General features: G+C 43.6%; 1 protein-coding gene across 2 annotated transcripts in view; it reads left to right on the forward strand.

The window, feature by feature from the left end:
• The window catches only part of HUNK (hormonally up-regulated Neu-associated kinase), an 85378-nt gene that overhangs the window by 22272 nt on the left and 38480 nt on the right, over nucleotides 1-24626 (forward strand). For both annotated transcript variants that reach the window (XM_065576937.1, XM_065576938.1), the window contains 2 exons: nucleotides 15050-15342; nucleotides 23303-23358. In XM_065576937.1, the coding sequence (XP_065433009.1) occupies nucleotides 15050-15342; nucleotides 23303-23358 (349 nt within the window). The remainder of the gene's footprint in view (nucleotides 1-15049; nucleotides 15343-23302; nucleotides 23359-24626) is intronic.

The following is a 24626-nucleotide window of genomic DNA, read 5'->3' on the forward strand; positions in this document are numbered from 1 at the left end:
GTGATGTAAAATATGTAGCCCAAAGAAAATCACCAGGGCAAAAAAGGGCAAATCCATGCTTTATAAGTATCTTAAAAAATACAAATGGAGATGGACTTACATAAATGTATGTAACATAGTCCATGCTTACACAGTGGGCCTCTTTGTTTCCCTCTAGTGTCTGGACTACATAGAGGTTTGAGTCAGTTTATAGATCTGGGTGTTTTACTTCAGGCAGTAAATGTTCATACTTTCAGATCTAGAGGACCTAGGTTCAATCTCTGCATCTCATAAACCATCTGGGGGTGCCATGTTACATCTACATCAGCCCATAACTGCAGTCCATGAAGTTTCTTCTCTCGTGTTATATTTATTACTTAGGGCCAAATCCTACAATGCTTATTTGGCCCTTACTAAGGCATACCTCCTCTTAATTCTGTGGGAGTCTTGCCTCAGTAAAGGACTGCAGGATTTGACTCTTATTTGAACTTATAAGATAAAGTGTGTGGGATAAAGAGGAGATTCATTCAAAATTATCTTTAAATTGTTAGGCCCCTATCCTGCAAATGAATGTGTGCGCTTTTACTCAAGTGTAAAGTTATACATATGCTTAAGTCTTATAGGATCAGGGCCTAAGTGTGCAACTGTTTTTCTTTTGGTAAAGGGAGATTCTCAAGCCTCTCACCTCAGACCCTGTCCACTACACAGTGACCCCAGCCTCATGGCCAGTCCCTTCAGGGATTTCGTGTTCTGCAGCCAATAGGATTTACTTCCACTGATGTGCATTACACATTCCTGTCTGACAACCAAACCTGGTTTTCCCATATGCTAGTGCAGTGTGTTACTGACCAGCCACTGGAACATTTTATAAGAGGTTCCACTTACTTATTCAGTAGAATGATAGTTTGTCTTAACTGAAGCAAGTCTTTGAGGTTTGTCATGGAAAGTTATATAGAGGAATTGGCATTTTTAATGTAAAAACATCTTGGATAAAGCTTTAGCTGCTAAAAGTACTAATGCCTTCTAGCAATTTTGTATGTATTTGAAGATCAACTCTGCAGTGAGCTCGTCTTCTTTTTTTTTAAACTTTTTTTTTGTTGTTAGCATCCTACTTTGTGATGGGATCCAACATTTGGTTTCCCACCAGCAGGACATTTCAGAGATGCCATGACTTGAATTACTTATTGATATAGGACTGAGGTTTAGGCATAAAGAATACAAATTTTCTAGCAACAAGTTGCTAGCATCATGGGGTGTTTACAAAAAAGTGGTTTAAAGAAAAATCTGTCTCTAAATAAGACTGAGCCTCTTGTCTAACAGAGCTATATTGCTTTCATGTTAGCATAGAACAGTTAGGAAAATACCTAATTAGCTCTGTGCATTTGTACTGTCCCAGAAAATATTTGTCTTCAATAACAGAAGCACAACTTTTTGGCTCCCATTTCCCCCCCCATTCACTGTTTGATTCAAAAGGAAGGGAGCAAACAATAGCCAGATATGACAGTGGCTGGCGCACCCAGAAAGGGGGGGAGAGGGAACGGCTTCCTGGCATACATCCGGTGAGCACGAGGAAGTTCCTCCTCTCCAACACTATGTAAAAGCTCAACTGCTGGGCTTTGGGTTGGTGTCAGAGGACAGTACCTGATCTGGGCAGCATGCTTCCCTCACAACCTGGTAGATTCTGTGCTGGGATTTCAATCAGGAAACAATGAGACTGGCTCAGGATAAGACTCTCTTATTGGACTCTAGACTGGCCCAAGACAAGATGCTCTGATGTAGGGGCAAAGCATTTTAAGCAGCTGGGCACTGGATGTGGAACACTTGATTAGGGGAGATCAGAGCCTGACTGCTTTCAGATCTAAATGCAAGACCTGTCTGTAGGAGAAGGCATTCCCCCAGGAATAACATTTTCCCAGGAGCATACCACACTTTGGGAGATTGGGTTGGGAGGAAGAAGAAGGCAGGGAGGAAAGAAAAACCTCTATGCTCCTCCCCAGACACATATATTGGAGACAAGGGAAGCTGTGAGAACAGTTCCATTTCAGGCATACTCCGTGCTATCTTTACTACAACTGTTGTATGGCGTTTAGATATGACCAAAGAGGAGCATTTCTGATGAGGAACTTTTGGGCCAAGTTTGTCCGTGATATATAACTCCATTGGCTTCAATAGGACCAGTTAGGCTAGGGATTAATTTGGGCCCTTCCTTTCCCACTACACGCCGTCCTCAATACACACTCACCACAATATTTTATTGCCACAATCCAGATAAGCAGAATTTGCTCTTATGATGTGTCACAGCACAGAACAAACTCAGGAAAGTGAGTGATTCTAACAATATAATTCTGGGAAACTGAAACCCAAATATGGCCTGTTACTCATCTGTGTATCTCAAAACACACAGTAACCTAAACCATTGGTTTATTTACATGGCAAAGATTTAACCGGAAGTGGAGGGTGGGATGTCAAGAACTACTGTTTCTACCAATTCACTTTAATCTCTTGCTTTATTATTTATTATGATTTCTGCTGTGCTACAGCTTAAGGACTCTGATGAGGGCTCCATTGTGCTAGGCACTGTGCATGCAACACAAAGACAGTCTGTTTCAGAGAGCTCCCAGTCTAAGGTTTGCGAGAGCAAATAAATAAAATAAAATAAAATGGAAGACCTTCCCTGAGCAGATTTTGAAACCCTAAATTTGTTTTGATATTTAGCTAATATCTGTGGCAAATGCCTTTTTCTTTATAGGTGGGTGAGGTTTGCAGCATGGGGGGGGGGGGGGGGAAACGGTGTATGGTGAATATGTAGGGCCATATTCTACTTATTTATATTGAGGTATATATGGAGTAACCCTATTGTAGTGAATAGGATAATTCCAGCTTCTCACTAGTTTAACGGAGAGCAGAGTTTGGTCCTTCAATTTTCTTTTATATGGCACAATATGAGGATGTGGGGGGAGAGAGGAACATTTGATATTTTGTATAGAGAACATAAAACAAAAACAACCTACCTCATGGAAGGGGACCCTTGCAGAGCCCCTGCACCAATGGGCGTCTTTCATTCAGGAAAGGAAGGGAACACAGGAAGGAGAGCAACATAGGAAAAAAGAATAAAGTGAAAAGGGGCAATAAAAACAAGGAATGGGCTAGATAGAATGAGAGACAAAAGAGCTAGAACTTTTATAGGAAAATACCCAGATGATGCTAGGGTAGGTATGTATTTTAGTCTGTTGTTATTTCTTTTTAAGTGTGTGCAGGCTTATTTAAATACAGAGGTTTCTGGACAGTCCATATGGTCATTTCTTTTCTTTTCTTTTTTCCCCTCCCTCAGTTGCTGGCTTCATTTCTGCTGATCACTGCTTGCAATATCTGTTCAGGGCTTCCCCATTTCTTTCCATCTCTCTCTTCTGGTGGTGGTGATTGAGATGTGTTACTTCAGTGAATGCTGGTTAGACTTTGTTGCCCCTTGGCCAGGCCTGCCCTGTTCATGGAAACAGGTGAGAGTGGGAGGGGCTGTATAATCAGCTGCTGCTGATGCAAGATCATGACTGCATAAATTTTATTTTGGGCCTCTTCCCCAGACCAATGATAAGGTTTGCCTTGCCTGCCCTCTTTCAGATGGCACTAGCTCAGGGATTGGCAACCTTTGGGTACGCAGCCCGCCAGGGTAAGCACCTTGGCGGGCCAGTCTGGTTTGTTTACCTGCCGCGTCCGCAGGTTTGGCCGATCGTGGCTCCCAGTGGCCGCGGTTCGCCGCTCCAGGCCAATAGGTAGCAGTTCTGTCAAGAACATCCCTTGGCTTGTGCTGCTTCCCGCAGCCCCCATTGGCCTGGAGTGGCAAACCGCGGCCAGTGGGAGCCACGATCAGCCGAACCTGCAGACGCAGCAGGTAAACAAACCGGCCCAGCCTGCCAGGATGCTTACCCTAGCGGGCCGCGTGCCAAAGGTTACCGATCCCTGCACTAGCCTACACTGGATTCCCGATATTAGATGTGTATCCTCCAAATGGCTGTTTGAGCAGTCCCGCTCTTGCCCCATTTCAGGGGATCTTTAGGAAATGTTAAAATTCGTATCTGAAAAGTATCCTACCAGGTGGTGGGTGCCAGCATGGAGGGGTGGGGCCTCTGGGATCACAATTATACATATCCTCCAGCCCGGTGTTTCTCAAACTTCTGTATTGGTGACCTCTTTCACACAGCAAACCTATGAGTGCAACCCCACACCCCATATAAATTAAAAACACTTTTTTGTATTTAACACTATTATAAATTCTGGAGGCAAAGCGGGGTTCGGGAGTGGAGGTTGACAGCTCGTGACCCCCCATGTAATAACCTAGTGACCCCCTGAGGGGTCACAACCCCCAGTTTGAGAACCCCTGCACTAGTCATACCCCTCCAGGTAGGGGTTGTGTAGGTATTGGGGCGCCCCCTGCTTCAGCCCAGGAGTTGTAATAGCATCTGCAAGAGGGCTGCAGAACCTCTACTGTCAGAGGGTATGTCTACACTACAAGAGTAGTTCGATTTTACTTAAATCGAATTTGTGGAACCGATATTACGAAGTCGAACGTGTGTATCCACACTAAGGACAGTAATTCGACTTTGTGAGTCCACACTAACGGGGCAAGCATCGACATTGGAAGCGGTGCACTGTGGGCAGCTATCCCACAGTTCCCGCAGTCCCCGCTGCCCATTGGAATTCTGGGTCGAGCCCCCAATGCCTGCTGGGGCAAAAAATGTGTCGAGGGAGGTTTTGGGTAACTGTCGTCATTCAACCATCACTCCCGCCCTCCCTCCCTGAAAGCGCTGGCGGGCAATCACTTTGCGCACTTTTCTGGTGAGTGACAGCGCGGACGCCACAGCACTGCGAGCATGGAGCCCGCTGCGACCATCGCTGCAGTTATGGCCATTGTCAACACCTCGCACCTTATCATCCACCTTTTTCAGAGTCAGATGCTGAGAAATCGGGCGAGGAGGCTATGGCAGCGCAGTGAGGACATTAAGTCTGAGAGGGGCACAGACCTCTCACAAAGTACGGGACCCCGCGCCGTGAACATCATGGTGGCAATGGGTCATGTTGACGCTGTGGAATGGCGATTCTGGGCCCGGGAAACAAGCACTGAGTGGTGGGACCGCGTAGTGCTGCAGGTCTGGGATGAATCACAGTGGCTGCGAAACTTTAGGATGCGTAAGGGAACTTTCCTGGAACTTTGTGAGTTGCTGTCCCCTGCCCTGAAGCGCAAGGACACCCGGATGCGAGCAGCCCTGACTGTCCAGAAGCGAGTGGCCATAGCCCTCTGGAAGCTTGCAACGCCAGACAGCTACCGGTCAGTTGCGAACCACTTTGGCGTGGGCAAATCTACCGTGGGGGTTGCTGTGATGCAAGTAGCCAACGCAATCGTTGATGTACTGCTGTCAAAGGTAGTGACCCTGGGAAACGTGCAGGTCATCATAGATGGCTTTGCCGCGATGGGATTCCCAAACTGCGGTGGAGCTATAGATGGAACTCACATCCCTATCCTGGGACCAGACCACCAGGCCAGCCAGTACATTAACCGAAAGGGCTACTTTTCAATGGTGCTGCAAGCACAGGTGGACCATAGGGGACGTTTTACAAACATCAACGTCGGATGGCCGGGCAAGGTTCATGACGCTCGTGTTTTCAGGAACTCTGGTCTGTTTAGACGGCTGCAGGAAGGTATTTACTTCCCGGACCACAAAATAACTGTTGGGGATGTGGAGATGCCTATAGTGTTCCTCGGGGACCCTGCCTACCCGCTAATGCCCTGGCTCATGAAGCCCTATACAGGCGCCCTGGACACTGAAAAAGAACTCTTCAGCTACCGTCTGAGCAAGTGCAGAATGGTGGTGGAGTGTGCTTTTGGACGTCTCAAGGGGAGATGGAGAAGCTTACTGACTTGCTCTGATCTCAGCGAAACCAATATCCCCATTGTTATTGCAGCTTGCTGTGTGCTCCACAATCTCTGTGAGAGCAAGGGGGAGACCTTTATGGTGGGGTGGGAGGTTGAGGCAAATAGCCTGGCTGCTGATTATGCCCAGCCAGACAGCCGTGAGATTAGAAGAGCCCAGCGGGACGCGCTGTGCATCCGGGAGGCTTTGAAAGCTAGGTTCCTCAGTGAGCAGGGTAACCTGTGACTATTAAGTTTCTTTAAAGAGAAGCTGAACCTGCCCCCGTTTCTTTACCCACTTAATGTTGACTATCCTCTGCAGTTACATACCCCGTTCACCCCATTTCCCCCCTTCCAACACACGTTTAAAAATAAAATAAACGGAACTATGTTAATTAACACTGTTTTCTTCATTACGGATTTCGCGGTAAAGTGTTGAAACTGGGACGCAGACTGTGGTGGGGAGCGGGCATACTGATGGAAAGAACGCTTCTAAACTCGAGGAATGACAGGCTCCTGCTCCTAGAGCGGTCCGCAGTGGTGGACTGGTTGTTTCAACGGAGCCTGCCACCCTTCCTTTTCGGGACTCTGTGTGTGGGGGCTATGTGACTTTGTGGCGGGGGAGGGCGGTTACAGATCCTCTGCTGCGTGGTTCTGTGATCCAGGCTAAGGACCGCTGCATAAGATCTCTAACCGCCCTCCCCCGCCACAAAGTCACATCACCCCCCCCCCCCCCCCGAACATGAAAACCACCTGCCAGACTGACCAGGGTGCCTAGTGACTGCAATGTGTGTGTGACCTTCTGCTGAACCTGCCCCCGTGTCTGTACCCTGGTAAAGGTGACTGTCCTCTCCAGTTACCAGCCCCCTTTCCCCCCTTCAAACACACTCTCCTCTAAAAGAACATGACGGAAACAGTAATTAACAGAAACGTATTTTTTATTAGCAACTACACAGTTAGGGGATGAAACTGGGACAGGGGCTTGGGTGAGGCGGGAAGGAAAGGACTTATCAAATTTTTGGGAATGAGAGCCTTCTGGTACTTGAGCAGTCTGCAGGGGTGGAGTGACAGTTTTCACGGCCCCAGCCGCCCCTCCTTCTTGGGACTTTGGGTGAGGGGGGTATGGGACTTTGTGGCGGGGGAAGGCGGTTAGAGATAGACTGCAGCGGGGCTCTGTCCTCCTGCCTCCGGTCCTGCAGAACATCCACAAGACGCCGGAGCGTGTCCGTTTGCTCCCTCATTAGTGCAAGCAGCGTTTGAGTTGCCTGCTGGTCTTCCTGCTGCCATCTCTCCTCCCGTTCGCTGTGTGATCGCTGGTATTGCAACATGTTCTCCCTCCACTGGGTCTGCTGGGCCGCCTCGGCTCGGGAGCAGCCTATAAGTTCTGAGAACATGTCGTCCCGTGTCCTTTTCTTTCTACGCCTAATCTGCGCCAGCCTCTGGGAGGGGGGATGCCGGAGTAGGTCGGGAGACATTCGCAGCTGTGGGATGGGAAAAAGAGAGTGAATTCCTCACAAAGATACATTTTTGTGAACAATGAACATAGTCTTTCTCTGTGAAGAAGACCATGCAGAGCACCTATCACATGCGCACTCAGGACAAGGTCGAATTTTCGGCCTTCGCATTCAGTGCCTGGGGTCTTGCAGTGGAGATCAGACAAGTGAGGCAGGACAGCGGAATTCGGGTAGCAGGCTGACATGGTAAGCCGTAGACTTTTGGCTGCTTAAAACTTAATTTATAGCAGTGCCCTCCTTTCACGTTCAAAGCAATGCTCCTAGCGTTGGCCAGTTCCTGCTGCCGGCAATCCGGCAAGCATGAACTCTGCCCCTGTCGCACCCCCTCGTGGCTGTCCCCGGGAAAGATCCCTGTATACTGCCCCTCTCCTGCCTCCACCGCGTGGCTGTAAACCGCCGGTTACAGTTATGTAAAGGAACAGGCAAGCAGTCCCAATACTAACATTCCCCTAATTCAAAGCAGGTCACCATGAGCGACATCACTCTGATGAGGATTTCTGACACAGAGAAAGACCGCATGCTGCGTGAAAGCCAGCAAAAACCAGGGCCGTATGCCGCCATGCTCTGCGAGGCAATGATCCCAGAGTACTTGATAGCCTAGCGCGGAAAAGTTTCCTACCATGGAGGACGCAATAATGCCTCTCTCACCAGGAACCTGATGCAAAGGCTTTCACATTACCTCCAGGAGAGCTTCGTGGAGATGTCCCATGAGGATTTCACCTCTATCCCCGGACATATAGACCTTATTTTCCAGTAGCTGCACTGGCAAGGACTAAAAAGTAGATCGCCTAGGGCAAACTAATCATGAAAAACCCATTGTTAATATTCCTGTTCTGTTCAAAATAAATGTTTACATGTTTAAAACACTTACCGACTGATCCTTCCCCTGATTCAGGGTCCGGGTTAATGCCTGGGCAGGGTTGGTAGGGGATCTCCATGAGGGTGATGAAGAGATCCTGGCTGTCGGGGAAATCAGCATTGTAAGCGCTGTCGACTGCCTCGTCCTCCTCATCTCCTTCCTCATCTTCCCCGTCCGCTAACATCTCCGAGTAAGCGGCCGTCGACAATATCCATCCTCAGAGTCCACGGTCAGTGGTGGGGTAGTGGTGGCGGCCGCACCGAGGATGGAATGCAGTGCCTCGTAGAAACGGCATGTCTGGGGCTGGGATCCGGAGCGTCCGTTTGATTCTTTGGTCTTCTGGTACCCTTGTCTCAGCTCCTTGATTTTCACGCGGCACTGCATTGCATCCTGGCTGTATCCTCTCTCCGTCATGGCTTTGGAGATCTTCTCGTAGATCTTCGCATTCCGTTCTTTCGATCCTGGCTCCGAAAGCACGGACTCATCGCCCCACACAGCGATCAGATCCAAGACTTCCCGATCGGTCCATGCTGGGGCCCTCTTTCTATTCTGAGATTGCATGGTCACCTCTGCTGGAGAGCTCTGCATCGTTGCCAGTGCTGCTGAGCTCGCCACGATGTCCAAACAGGAAATGAGATTCAAACTGACCAGACAGGAAAAGGAATTCAAATTTTCCCGGGGCTTTTCCTGTGTGGCTGGTTAGAGCATCCGAGCTTGGACTGCTGTCCAGAGCGTCAACAGAGTGGTGCACTCTGGGATAGCTCCCGGAGCTATTAGCGTCGAATTCCATCCACACCTACCCTAATTCGACATGGCCATATTGAATTTAGCGCTACTCCCCTCGTTGGGGTGGAGTACAGAAATCGAATTTAAGAGACCTCTATGTCGAACTAAATAGCTTCGTTGTGTGGACGGGTGCAGGTTTAATTCGATTTAACGCTGCTAAATTCGACATAACCTCCTAGTGTAGACCAGGCCAGAGAGATGGATTCTGTCCCTGCAATCCCCCTTTGCTGCACAAAGCCTGTTCACTCAGATTGTGTGTATTTTACCCTATGGGCCTGCTTTCCTTCTTCTCGCGGAGTCATAAATCCTGCCACCTTCTTCCTTCCAGTTTGTGCCATTTGCATTTTCCCTTTTCCCATCCTGAGTCTCCTTTTCTCTTTCTTGAATCTCTTCCCCACATCTCCTTTTTCCACTTCCTCTACAGAGTGTCTCTGATGTATGTCTTCTCTTTACCCTCCCTGCTGAAGTAGGTGTATGCCCTGGGCACGGAAGCTGGCTCCTGGGCAGGAAGGCATTTTAGCAGCCTGTGGCTGGGGTGGGGCAGCAGGCTGCAGAGGGTGTGTGGGGCGGGTGTCACTGTTTAGAGTGGACTGGACTTCCACAGTGCAGAGGGGAGGGAGAAATGGATGGGGCTTGCTTGGCCTAATGTTCTTTACAGTGAGCTAGCAGGGAGACCTTATGCCAGGGGCAAACCAAACCAAGGGAAAAAAATGGAAGCCTCTAATACCAAAATACGTAGGTATTTCTCTGGTGCTCTCTGCAGTAACTTGGTGCTAGGAAACAGGATGCACTCTCTCCCCAGCCAAGAGAGAAAACAGTGCTGCATAGAAATGGTAGTTTCCTCTGGGCTGGGTGACTCAGGTCCTCCTTATTCTTAACTTATGTCTTTCTCTTTTTCTCTCACCTGTATGGGGGTGTTGCTGAAACAAAGCTGCCAGTGCCTCCCTTGCGTGCTGTACATCAGCCATGGCTGTTAGACTCTTACATTACAGGCCAAATGCAAGGGGGGGCAACTAGTGTGGTTGGGATGGGATGAAGCTGATAGGACTTAAATGAGGGGAAAGATGGCCCAGAATGAAGGGATGGACTTAAAACAACCCTACAGCTCTATTTGAATAGGTGGTGTGCAGTCATACCAAGGGTCTGATCCAGCACCTGTTGAAGTCAGTGGCAAAGCTCCTATTGACTTTAATGGTGCAGGATCAGGGCCCAAATTCCTAGGTAAAAGTGAAAGAATATGGCCAAGTTGTTGTCTGGGAGTCCCACATTCATATGACTTTCCCTGCCTCCCCCTAGCAAATATAGTGAATGTGGGAGATACACATGTGCTCAGCAATGTGCTTTTATATTCAATGAATTAGGGATGACTTACTGGTATGAGTGAAAGATGATTCACAATACGCCTCAGACAACAGATTTATGTTCCATGTGGTTAATACTTTGTATCGTTCAATTATGAAAAATACCAGCATCTTTTTTTCTTCTTCTGAAGATATTGTTTCCTGCTGGTAAGATACAAGCCAGCAAATAATCTTTCTGTATCAATGTGTTTGTTTGTCCTTAGCTGAATAACTCTTATAGTTTGCTGTTTGAATAGTTTACACTAGCCTCTATGTTATTGCTCTTATCTCATTAGGTAGAGAACATACTGATTTCTTGGTGAATCACCGCAGGCTTTTAAAAGTTGTTCAGATCTGATTTCCCTGTTGTTATCTTACCTTACAATGAAATGATTTTTCTTTAATGTGACTAGTCAGAAATGTAGCTTCCAGACATTGATGGGAGTGTTGACACAGTATGTTTCAACTGTGAAGCTGTCTTGTGTTTATTGCTTCCCTGTATCTTTATATCAAAGGTATTCAACTATTTTTTTAAAAGTCAGCCTCCTACCTGAATAATTTATCCAGATAATTAAAGGTCAGTAATTATTTCTGATTAAGTCAAACTCTTAGTGCTTAATTCTTCAGTTTCTTATGAACTTGAATTCAATGGGAATTTTGGCTGTGAGAACAGTAGTCAGGTCCTTTTTGGGTCCATTTTTGTTGTAAAACTCCCAGATCATAGCATTCCCCCACCGCCCGCCCCAAAAAAGTTCATTCATTTAACCTTTTGTCTGCTTATTTCATTAATGTGAAGCTAGTGATGTGATTTAATATAATTACAAGCAATTTCCATGTTTCTAATCTAACAATTCAAAGCATTTATTTATCATAGCATAGAATGAGAACCAACCTAGAGGCTTTAAGAAATGGGCTTAGAACTCTTTCTGAATAAGGCAGAATGTAACAAATTCCTATTGCTATTTTTTTCTTCAAGATTAAAATAAGCATTTTTTAATACCCATTATTATTATATGGTGTGAAGGCCCCTATGGTTCCCTCCGCATATGCCCTAGTATGCAGAGAAAAAAACCTTTGTAGCAATAAAGCATTCCCCCCACAATAATTACAAACGCCTCCCCATACACCTTACCACCACCCACTCCTAATGTGGAAGTAATGTATGCTATGTAACATTTTCTGGAGCTCCAGGCAAGATACCGTCTTCATAAGCGAGTGAGAGCAATAGGTAGTAGAAAGCATTTGTGAAAATGTTTGTAACACACGGTGACACTTCTTGGGGATACCCAGGGTTGTGTGAGGCATATCACCACCGCCTGACCTTCGTGTGAGGAAGCTTTGTCTGTGCCTGCTGTGGATCAGTTCCTCAACTTCACCAGCCACGGTCAACACAAGCCCTGGCTTCCAGGCCTCTGTAGGCCCTGCTCTCTCTTTGCAGGTCAACAATAGGCACACTTCAAGCCCTGGGTCCTCTGAGCATCTCCCTGGAGTGGCCAGCCTCTGATCCCCACAGTATGCACAGGTCCTCTGTTCGCAAAAGTACTGTACTCCACAGCTTACCAGTTACACGGTAGACTCCAGCTCCACTTAACACACAGCACTTAGATTTGATTATAGAGAAAGCAAGGAGACATTTATTTAATAAAGAACAGAGATTCAAATGATAAGCAGAAATATTAGAAACAAAGAGTTACATATAAAATCGAATCATAACACGCTTTCTAGAGCCTAAACTTAACTAACAAGACATTGTCCTGTCATAGAGAGCAAAAGCTCACCCAAAATCCTTCCAGTGTATTACAGCCAGGCTTGGCTGTGATCTTCTGTACATGAAACAAGCACGCTGTCCTCTTGCCTCCTCAAGGGAAAAATCCAGAATGTGTCTCTGTCCCTACCGTTATAGTCCAAAAAGAATGGACTACCGTTATAGTTATCCCTGTTGCTTGTGTTTGCCTGTCTAGACTCTCCCCTGGAGACTTTGCAATCACCTGATTAGCATTTTGCTCAGACAGTAAATAGGTGTTCATTGTGAAGCACACAATAGTCAATTTACAGGTAGACAGATACATAAACACATCTTGCCTGAAAGAAACCTGTTTCTCACCTTTTGGTGACCAGCCCCAAGTCACAGACATTAAGAACATAATTTTCAGTATATAGACAGAACTCCTTACATATTATCTGTACATATATTTCTCAGTGATTATGAGGAGCGGTGTGAAAGGCTTTCATTGGAGACCTTACGTGACATTCTTTGGTGAACTACTATGTAGATACTAGGGGATCCCTACAACCCCCATGCAGCCCATGCCTTCTGCCAGTTGGCACCAAGAGGTCCCTAGTTTACACACATACTTAAGTAAAACAATGCAGAGAAGTCTTTTCCTCTCAAGCAAAACACATAGCAGTTGACTGTGGGAATCAACAGAACCACTGGCTGAAATTATAAGCCATATGCTGATCCAGAGAAAGAAAGTTTTCAGATATCTTAGGCATTTCTAGGTGCCCATCATCATAGTATCTGACAGCCAAATACAGTAATTAAAATTTGCATAGTAGTCTCTAGTGGACTTTAATATTTGTCTCTCTCAGGTATGGTATATATTTCTAGTTTGTGCCATCTTGTTGTAATTCCCTGTCTTTGGTTAGTGCAGAAATGCCTTTGCATGTCTTGAAATATACTCTAACAATGGTTCGACTTTGGCTTATCCATACCTCTTCCAGCAGTTGGCTTCACAAATGAACCCCTTTGACTATGTTATTTTCAGCTCTTGAGAGCTTCACTTTGGGCACGGTTAGCTTGTTAGCTGCATCATCTCAAAGGAATGCAGCTGTCGTAGTAGTTTGTGAACAAAGAGGTGACTTCTGTGGCGGGTCCTAGCCTGTTGAGAATATTTGTACTAGTGCCACTGGAGGATATGTTCTTGGCACTGTTTCCAGGTAGGAAAGTGATCTTATGTGATCTGTATAAGGTACAGTTTACTTGTTGTCTTAATCATCAGCCCCAACTACCATGAGTTAAAATAGTTTAGTTGGCAGGCAGTTGAAAGTATGAATTACTGTGGCTAGATCATCATCCAGAAGGAGGGATGGACATAGTTGTCTGCTAAGCTGGAGGCAGAAGGAAGATCATTTTCACTGCCATTACTGTCTGGATTAATGACTAGTCCAGTAAAATTCAGATACTTGTCCTGCATTAATTATTTCTGCTCTTAATAGGAATAAATAAGGCCAGGGTAGTGCACACAGAATTGCTTGCAACTCAGATACAGGCACACAATAATGCAGTTTGGGGAGCAGCTGTGTATGCCACTTTGAGGGTACATATGCCACATTCCACACGCTAGCCTGAATTGGCCCTATGTAGCCAGGAACCTTTCAAATAAACTACGTATAAAGTTGGTTGTCATGCAACAACACCAAGCTCTTTTTTCCTGTTTCTGAAAATTTAACCAGTGTCGCGGTAGAAATGGTTAGTGAGCTACTCGATTTCAGTGCATGAGTTAAAAGGACTCCTGTTGTTGCAGGGGAAATGTAGAACAGGAGGGAAGGGCTGAGCATAGCCTTTTGTTGTTCAGCTGACATATGTTGTTCAATCATTGGCTGATGCTAATGACCTGGAAGTCTGCAGCATCATGTCTAAATGGGAAAGCTTAGGAATTAAATAAATATCTAAAAACACGAAGCAACTAAAGGGGAGACTGTGTTTTTACTACAAACTGTTTGATGAACCTGCCAACACAATAAATAGAACTGGTGCCTCTCGATGTGTAAAACAATGGTATCATAGCATGACTCCAATGCTTTTGTTCGTCGAAGACACAAGTGGTTAATGTGTTGTGGAGGTAATGGAGAGTGTTTTTAAGTGCATATTTTTAAAGAGCAACAGAGGGTCCTGTGGCACTTTTAAGACTAACAGAAGTATTGGGAGCATAAGCTTTCATGGGTAAGAACCTCACTTCTTCAGATGCAAGTGCAAGTGCATCTGAAGAAGTGAGGTTCTTACCCACGAAAGCTTATGCTCCCAATACTTCTGTTAGTCTTAAAGGTGCCACAGGACCCTCTGTTGCTTTTTACAGATTCAGACTAACACGGCTACCCCTCTGATATTTTTAAAGAGATCGTTAAGGTTGACCAGAGGCTGAAAGCGGTGCTCTTTTTTATTTTTATTTATTTTTTTGTAGTACACAACCTGCTACTTTTCCCTGTTTGGTTAACTTTTAAGAAACTTGTGCTGGAGTTGTGACACCTCAAAACATAAGCCCAATGCCATATGCATGTCTAAATCACTTACAAAGGTCACATTCATGATTGCATGTAAATCTCATCATCAAAAACTTCTGAGCAAATAGACAAGAAGAAGACCAAGTACAGCATGTTCAGACTAAGCAGTCAAGTTTGCTTAACAGAAGTGTTTTCGCCTCTTTGATATCCCGTATCTTTGCAACAACTTTTGTCTGTCATTCCATAAAAGGAGCTGGGAAAGCAATTAGGTCTCAGTGGAAAAAAGAACAGCTTTTTCTCTGTGCTCGGCTGTTGTGCCCCAAACAGCTTATCAGTTGGTACTTACATCCCTTGATTTATTTTGAGATTATTTGTACAAGGTCAGAGCTAATAAATCATTGGTGTGTATGATGTCAACCATACCTCCTTTGTTTCTTATCAGGTGGCAGTGAAAGTTATTGACAAGAAGAGAGCCAAGAAGGATACCTACGTCACCAAGAATCTGAGACGTGAGGGGCAGATCCAGCAAATGATCCGACATCCCAACATAGCTCAGCTGCTGGATATATTGGAAACTGAAAACAGCTACTACCTTGTCATGGAGCTGTGCCCTGGGGGCAATCTAATGCACAGGATCTATGAGAAAAAAAGACTGGAAGAGCATGAAGCACGCAAATATATCAGGCAGCTTATTCTAGCAGTGGAGCATCTTCATCGGGCCGGGGTGGTTCACAGGTAAGGTAGAAAGAGCTGCTTGTGAGAATTTACCCAGGAGCATTTAAACGATAATTTATATATTTATTATTTTTTTAAACTTTGATACAAAATTTTCTGTTCAGGTTTGTGGCTAATCTTGATGTTCTTCTTATCCTAGACAATAGTGAACATCTGTCCACTTGAGCCCCAGCAAAGTTCTTAAGTATGTGTGCAACTTAAGTAAGCACGAGTAGTCTCATTGATTTCACACTGAAAGTTATGCATGTGCTTTGCTGAAGCAGGGCCTTACTTCTACTCTTTATATCTAGAGCTTTGCATCTTCAAAGCGCTGTACAAACATAACTTGTCTTCCAGCCATCCCTGGAGGTAGGTAGGTATAGTCTCACTTTAAAGATGGAGAAACTGCATCACAGAGAGGTCAACTGACTTGCCCAAAGTCTCACATCTGATGAAGTGGGTTGTAGCCCACGAAAGCTTATGCCCAAATAAATTTGTTAGTCTTTAAGGTGCCACAAGGACTCCTTGTTGTTTTTATTGAGCCAATAGTTAGAACATGGTAGTTCCTGGTTCCTACTTCTCTACTCACTCCATTAGATTGTGTTGCTTCCCAAAACTTCCACATGATTTAAAAATCGAAACAAAACACAGAACTTGGCACATTTCAGTCCATGTCACAATCTCTTCTGAGGATAAATCTAGAATTGGCCTGGCAGGAGCATTGCAAGAGTCGAGCAGAGCACTGTTAGAGAGGAAGGATGATCTTGTTAAATATACATACATATGGGTTCAATTCTTGGCTCTGCCTCAGATTTCCTGTGTGACCATGGGCAAGTCACTTAGGCCCAGGTCCTCCAAGGTACATGGGCTCCTAAGAGGATCTGGGCCCTAGTTTTTCTGGGTCTCAGTTATCCACCTGTCAAAAGGGGAATAAGTATAATTCATTTCTCCCACTTGTTGTCTGTCCTGTCTATTTATATTGCAATCTCTTTGGGGCTGTGTGTATACAGCATTTGGCACAATGGGGGCTGATCTCAGCTGGAGTTTCTAGCACTACTGTAATATAAATAAGTGTGGGAAAAATTATTTCCTCTACTGGTTCCATTGCAACAATTAGGTAAATTGAATGTACTGACTCAAGTTGAAATAGATCCATGACATGGAGCGTTGTCATTGCCCTTGCGAAAAGTGCCACAAGTAGTCTGGGCCTTGATTTTCTATTTTTTTCTAAAAGTATGGGCAGGAATAGAGGCAGCACAGTGTCCCTTCACACCACATTGAGGTCCACATTGCGCCTTTCAAGGATAAAAGTCTCAGGTGGGGGCTTTGGGCGAAGAAAACTGCAAGGATTTCCTCACTGAGATTCCTGTGTCATCTTTTTCTGAGGGTGAGGGGTTTGTGTGCCCCTCTTGTGTCCCCCTTGTGTCCCTTTCCTGTTCCAAAACCTGACTGATCTCAAGGATTCATGGGAGGCCCAGGTTATCCATGCAGAGCCCCAGTGTTGGTTCTGGCCTCATCTCCCCTCTCTCAGCTCCTCACCAGCACACATCAAAGGGAGTCATGCTGCTATGCACCATCTGGCTGCAGCGCCCCCAAAAAGGGAAGATATGACCTGGGGTATATTAACTTTTCCAGACAAGTTTCATGGGATTGGAAGGAGGAGGACTCTTCTGCACAGAGAACTCTCCACAGGTGCTAGGGAAATAGGGGGAGCTGCCCTGAAACCACCCAAATTCCCATCTACATGGAGGGGCTGAGCTCCATGCATGGACGCGCAGATATTGGAGGGCACGATCTGTCTCATAATGTTAGTCTAGTATTTACTTAGAAGAAAAAGTGCCACCTACTGCATTACTAGTACCACTATACTGCCCGTAGCTTTTCCTTGGAAGTCTCCTATCCAAGTAGTGACCAAGTCCAAACCTGCTTAACTGATACAATTTGGCAGGATCAGTCAGTATAGTTGTAAGTATTTTCTATGGAGGCTTAACCATTCAATATCTTGTCTTTCATTACATATGTGATATTTGGAATATCGGAAAGAGACAAGAAAGCCCACTGGAAGGATAATTAGAATTTGTTGCATTGGATCTCTGTTTGCATAAGAAAGAGAAATGCTAATAGCTGCCTCTGGAGTTGTCCTTCAGCCTGTTGGGCTTTGAGCTATAGAAGCTCTGAAAATAGACTACTCAATCAGTAGCATTAAAAAAACAAGAAAGAAAGAAAGAATCAGTGCGGAAGTCTGATTCATTCTCACCCTGAATGCAATGACAATATTCTCTTGTTGTTGTTGTTGTTATTTTTAAAACTGTTTCAAAAATAGCAGCACTCAAATCTATTTTGTGATCTGTGGGTGTTCACATTCCCTGTTTGATAAAGAAAACACAGCCGCTGGGGTCTAATGTGGGTTGACATTGTTGGTCCCCCTTTCAGAACTGGTTCTTTTGATCATTCATCCTCTTGAATGGAGATGGGCATTTAAAGAAAATAAGTAAATTGTTGAATATTTTGTTCCAAAAATTCAACAAATTTGTCAGCTAAATTATTCACCGAATATACTCACAAATTATCTTCCTGGTTCTGTAAGCTGGGTGAAAAAAATTAGTTAAATAACATATTTGAAATATTATAATGAAACTCAGCTAAGCTATCTGATGGATGTTATTTTCCCAGCTCCACTCATTATGATAAAGTCTTGGTATGGTGAGAAATCACTCTGATTTCAGGATCAGATATGGGACCCTGAATTCAAAGGAAATGTGTCTTTTAAGAGTATAGTGACATGCAAACAGAAACTCCAAGCAGCCTCATTTATTTTAGAGATAAGTAAATTGCTTGTGTATATGTATTGTAAGTGATGTATGTTGCCATAGACACATGCCTTCCTAGACCTTTCTGAGGCCAATACTGACTGTGAAGGATGTAGATGGTAAACGCCTCAGTGCAGGGACTGTTTTCTCCCGAAGGTGTAGCCAGCACTGAGAACTCTGGAATACAAGATAATATATACCCTAAATATAACTTTGTGTAAAAAAAAAAAAAATGTGGATCATTGTTATGATGAGATGAGCTGGTTGGTTGTTAAAATTGTGCAAGTAGCAAGCTCAAATATGACTCAGATAGGAATCTTTATCTTTCCCTCTGACAGAAGAAAACAAACCCAAATGGCAGTATATGGTGAAGCTTTCTCTTTTCAGAGGGTGTTTACACAGGCCTTCATGCTGTCAAAAACCAGGATGAACATTAAGCCCCTTGGGAGCATAAGGACAACAAAGAAAATGAAGTGAAAGCCTGGGTGCTTGCAACAGCATCCCACAGGAAATTCTCAACAACCTTTTTAAAGTAATTTTAACAAAATTCAATCCTATTCAGTGCAATTACTGTCAGAATGTCAAAGAAAGGAATTTAATAATGTATTGGGAGCAAAGATAGAAAAAACAGGGTATACAGAAAGCTATCTTTTTTCTTCATGGAAATATATTCATACCTTCTGTTAGGATTGTGCAATTAAAAAATATCAGAACTGTTGCAGACAAGAGAAATATATATGGATAGGAGTGGAATATCTATATTTTTTCATCCACTGCCTCTCTTCTGCCCCCCCCCCCCAAAAAAAAACAACACATTGAGAAGAGTGAAGGTAGTGTCCTAGGATTCAGTCGTTTAGGACATCATAAGATTCGTGCGTTGACACCCCTTGCTTGATGTATTAGCTTTGATAACTTTCATCCTATTAATTTTAAGTGCAAGTAGTCTGGTGGCTGGTGCAATATTTGTGACAGATCTTTGCACTAGAGAAGAAGATCTCCTTTTGAAATGCAAAGCTGGTTTGTCTTTCTATTTTATGATATATTTCAAAGTTACCATTAGTCATTCTCTGTTGGAGCACAATGTCATTAACAAACTAAGCATTGCTTTAAGGATGTCAGTCCAAATTCCCTTTTCACTTACACTGATACTACCACGTTGACTTCAATGGTCTTGGGCCCAATGAATATTGTTTGGTAACAAAAATGGTCCCTTTGGAATGTACATAAGCATTATAACTGAATCCATGCAATCTGCTGTCTATTTCACCTCCAGCTCTTCTTGTGGCTATAAAGTGGTTGAGGGTGGGTGAATTAGCATTGGGTTGGTTCTTTTCTTATTTTGAGATGGAGAATGTAATGCAGGATGCACCCACCATCACTACTGCTTTGCAGCTGCCTGCTGATAACAAAACATTGACTTCCAGCAAACATGTTGACTCCCTGCCCCCCACCTATCATAAAAATAAAATGCAGAATGCAAAAGAAGCCGGAGTTTTGCTGTGTGACACCTGCAATGGTAGTGAATATTTATAAACTTATTTTAAGCTGCCCAACTAAAGACTTGAACTACTGGCTGGAATAAGGGTTTCAAAAGTGGGCCCTAAAGTTATGCATGAAACAAACAAAAAAACAAAAGAGGGAAACATATTTTCAAAAACGGGGAACGACGACAGCATGTTCATAGTTTCACAGCGCAGGAAACTATAAGTATTCTCTGTTTCTCTGTATTATAGTAATAGAGCTTGGTTTGTGCTGAAGGTCTTACCATTTCTAGACCTTAGTAACTAGCAGTACTGCCAGCACCAAGTGTTGGCTCAGCCCCTGCAAAATCAGGAGATTTAAAAAAAGAATGTTGGGTTCTTTTACTTAGTCTCCTGGTTTCTGAACCTTTAGGATGCACCCAGGTCATGTGTTCAAGCTTTTCACTCATGAAGGCTGGAAACTTACTTTTGTGGAAAAACAAACAAACCAAAACATGAAAACTGATATTTTCCTGTAGTCTTATGCCACGAATCCAGGAACCTGGACTTTAAGGAACACACCAAAAAGTGTGAAACTCATGCCAAAATCGTGAAAGTCGCAAAAATTGCAACGTTGACCTAGGGCCTTGATCTTGCAAAGATTTCTGCACGTGCTTAACTTTACACACGCTGTGTAGTCCCATTGATTTCAATCAAGGCCAGATTGGTTTCTGTGTCCCTGCATAAGTTGTACATGCGCTATGTGGCTTGGCCATTTTAAAAGCATCCTTAGTCAGAGTAGATTAGATGTGTGTTTGTTTTTATTTTTGTTTTTTACTTTCTGTAAATCAGCACAATACGTTTTCCTACTCTCTCTTACAAATACAGCTATGAGTGTCCTCAGTTCAAATGAATTATCATGAACTTTCTCAGCTGAAGATATCATTTGGACACACTCATTCACTCAAAACAGAATTAACAGAGCAGAGCAAAAGAAAACAACACAGAAACTTCAATGCAATAACAGTCAATCCTGTTCCTGCAGGATGAGCCCAAACCAGGCATAAAACCAGTTGTGATCAAAATGAGATAAATAGCATGTCAACTCCACCTCTCCCAAGGCACTGACCTATTCATTCACTAATATTCTATTCTGTAAGTGCTCTGTCTGCTAGGAAAGGGCCCCACACTGACTGTGTGGCTCTTTTCCTGAAAAATTTCCCATCATTACTAACACCACTGCAGCTCCATTGAAGCATCAGAGGTCAAATGCCAGAGACTGCCTGGAGCCTTAAGCACCATGTTATCTAACCCTGCTCAGAGCAGGTCTGTGTGGTATAAATGCTGGCGGGTGCCTTGTCTATGTTAATGCTAACACTGATACAGCATAAGCAATGGTGGGACATTTTCCAGCAAAAAGATGTAGTGTACACAAGGCTCCTCTGGGGTACTCTGCTTCCTTTTGCAGCACCTCAGACATAATTTACTTGATGGGAAAGGTGTGTCTAACTAATTGGAGCCAAAGTTCACTTGTTGGTAGATAATAAGCTGAATGTTTTTAAAAGAGTCATTTTGCTGTTGCTTTTGGCTTCATCCACTGAGGTTAAAAAAAGAAACATGCACTCACTGGGCCTGAACCAGCGTGTCCTTAGGTAAAACCCCACTCACTTCAATCACTTTTTAAAAGCGATATGCTTGTAATAATCGAAAATGGAATATTAATGAAAAAAATCATTCTTGGGAACTATCCCTTTGAAATATAAACAGACTATAGGGACAAGAAGGGGACCTTACCTCAGTTACTACCACTTTCTATTGACAATATTCCTTTAAAATATTCTCCAGATGTACCCCTCTCCAGATTTGCTATATTGTTGTCAAAAAGACTGATACTAAGGGTGTGTATGCACCTCCTCCATGCATATTGAACAGGATCATTGTACACAGAGTGGGCTTACTCATTCATACGCTCAGAGTCCACATCCCTGAAAGCAAAAATAATTGTGAGGGTATGGCTTGATTTGACAGGGAGGTGGGTGTTGCTTTAGTTTCTGATTTTACTGGTTTGGGGTTTTGTTCTTTATTTCAAAGAAGGATTAAAAAGAAATAGAACAGCTCTCAGGTATAAAAAAGGCAATAATCATTTCCACTATCAAAATGCTGAGTTGTTCACCAGGTAAGGGCCAGTCTACACTAGAAAATTAGTTTGACCCAGCTACACCACTCAGGAATATGAAAAATCTACCCCCCTGAGCGATGTAGTTAAGCCAACCTAAATCCCCATGTGGACAGTGGTAGATCAATGGAAGAATTCTTTCGTCGACCTGGCTACTGCTCTTGGGGAAGTGGATTAATTACAATGATGGGAGAACCCCTCCTGTCGGCATAGGTAGTGTCTAAGCAAGCCCTAAGTAGAAGTATACTGATCTAGTTCACAGTGCTGCATTTTAAAAAACTTTCAGATTAACAAATTTGTGGTACATATGGACTACTAGATCAGTTACCACTTACCGGTAAATCTGTTGAGAATGCAGACATATGGGTAAACAGCATGGATTAACCAGGTCTGACTGCACTCTACGGTACAGCCTGTCTATTTTTAGCTATTTTATTTTTCTCTCTGTCTGTGACACTTTTACTTTCTGTGTTTTTATTTTTCTTAAACTTTCTTTTACATGTCTTTAGTTGTATGTATTTTTAGTCTTTCTATTCTTTCACTCATTTATCTTGTTATTCTAATTACCTTTGTGGCTTTTTTATTCCTTCTGTGGGCGTTTTGCCTGCTTTTCACTGATTTTCAGCTTTCATTTCATCTAGCAATTCTCTCTCCTTTTTAAAAATCTTACCTCTTTCTCGCTAATACTTTGTCTTAATCCTAAAACTTTCTTTTAACTTCCAAATCATTTCTCTCCCTGGTCACAGATGTAGTATCATCTAGTACTGGACAATTCACTTTACTGCATGAAATTCTGTTTGCGTCTCCTGATTTCACACCAGATCAACTTTTTTCCTGGTGGTTTGGCCCTGTTCAGTGGTTCCCAAACTTGTTCCGCCGCTTGTGCAGGGAAAGCCCCTGGCAGGCCAGGCCGGTTTGTATACCTGCTGTGTCCGCAGGTTTGGCCGATTGCGGCTCCCAGTGGCCGCGGTTCGCTGCTCCAGGCCAATGGGAGCTGCTGGAGGCGGCGGCCAGTACGTCACTCGGCTCACGCCGCTTTCTACAGCCCCCATTGGCCTGGAGCAGTGAACTGCAGCCACTGGGAGCCGCGATCGGCCATACCTGCGGACACAGCAGGTACACAAACCGGCCCAACCTGCCAGGGGCTTTCCTTGCACAAGTGGCGAAAAAGTTTGAGAACCACTGCCCCTGTTAATTCCCAGTGGTCAGTATCTACCTGGTTGTTAAGCATATGACAGCCTCTCTGAAAGTCTGTGTCTACAGGCACTCAGACAATGAAGAAATGAGATGTAGAAATCTAAGGCCCAAAGGATAAGGGCTGTAATTTTGGAGAGAAACACTATATTCTTTATATGTAACAAAATGCTTTAAGTGTAAAACTAAACTCAGCTTTAACCATGGAACCATGTCCACTGCTTCCATAATTCATAATATCTATTACTATTTCTGAATCTTGTTAAAAAAAAACAGTTGAGAATGACAAAAAGTTGTTTCATCATTTCAGATGTTCACTCAAAATATTTTATTTCTTTCAGAGACTTGAAGATAGAAAATCTGTTGCTAGATGAAGACAACAATATCAAGCTTATTGGTATGAAACTCTTTTGGCAATTCCAATAACAGAAGTCTGTGCAATCATATAAAGGGAATTTTTGAGTCTTCACAATCCTCCACGTGACAACACATAATGGTGTTACAGAGAGATGCTGAGAGAGTGCAAATAGCATCCAAGCTGTTGCTAAAAGCACCCTGTGAAAAATGTTCCAGTGAATTCAGATTTATTTATTAAAGGTCCGATCCAGCAGTTTTTACTTAGGCAAAACTGCTATGGAAATCAGTGGGAGCGATGCCAGAGTGAGGATTACCGAAGTGATCCCACAAAAATCATTTGTTTTACCCTGTTAATTTCATATTTATTAAGTGCTGGATTCTGCCCTCAGATGCACATGCTTCTGCTGAAGTCAGATGAGAAATTGATTTAGAAGCTTTTTTTAAAAAATAAAATCAACAAGGGGCTCTTGATTGTATTACGGCACGCATTGTAGGCAGTGCTCAATTCATTCAAGTCCTGCAGACATTGTAGATTAATTGTCTATGAATATGTTCTTCTTTCACTGCCTGTGTATAACTCCCATTAATGTTAATGTGGGCATTGAAAGGAAAATATGCCCCTTATTAAAGAACATCTGTTTATTTATTTCCATGCCTGCACATTTTCCAGCAGCAGTATCTTTAGTTGTCTACTTAGAAGCCAGATTCTTTCTTTCACTCTGTCTTTGAAAGAGAGGTTTCATCATCTCAGACTTGATGAAAAGTGTTGACTAAACTTAGGTCAAAAGGCAAGCCAGTTCATCTATATGAACGATACACATCTCTGTGCAAACAAGAAGGGACTACTAATGTATTTTAAAATATCCAAAATCCACTTAGGAATTCGGTGTTTTGAAAAATGGCCATGACTTGTTAGTCACTACATTTTAGTGAATTAAGTAACTCTGGAAGGATAATAGCAAAACAAAATGTTGCATTGCCTCAATTGCAGGTCAAGAGGATATTGATATGTTACCATGAATCATTCATCAGTAATGATGGATACCACCCATTATCTCAGTTTAGCAGCTAAGTGAGACCAGATGGTTTGTAACACTGTAATGAGAATATCTGATGGATTTAAAGAATTTATATAATTTTCTTGTTATTCGAGGTTTGATTACCCAACAGTACATACACTTGACATCCAAATACAGACACAGTCAGATGATTCATATACAATATAAAACTGGTGTGCCAAAACAAAAGAAAAAATTTCCAAACTGTTTCCACAGTCTTGCTTCAGTTGCATAAGTAAGGTCTCTTCAC

This window comes from Chrysemys picta, chromosome 1 (assembly GCF_011386835.1).
Source record: "Chrysemys picta bellii isolate R12L10 chromosome 1, ASM1138683v2, whole genome shotgun sequence".
Taxonomy (NCBI): Eukaryota; Metazoa; Chordata; order Testudines; family Emydidae; genus Chrysemys; species Chrysemys picta.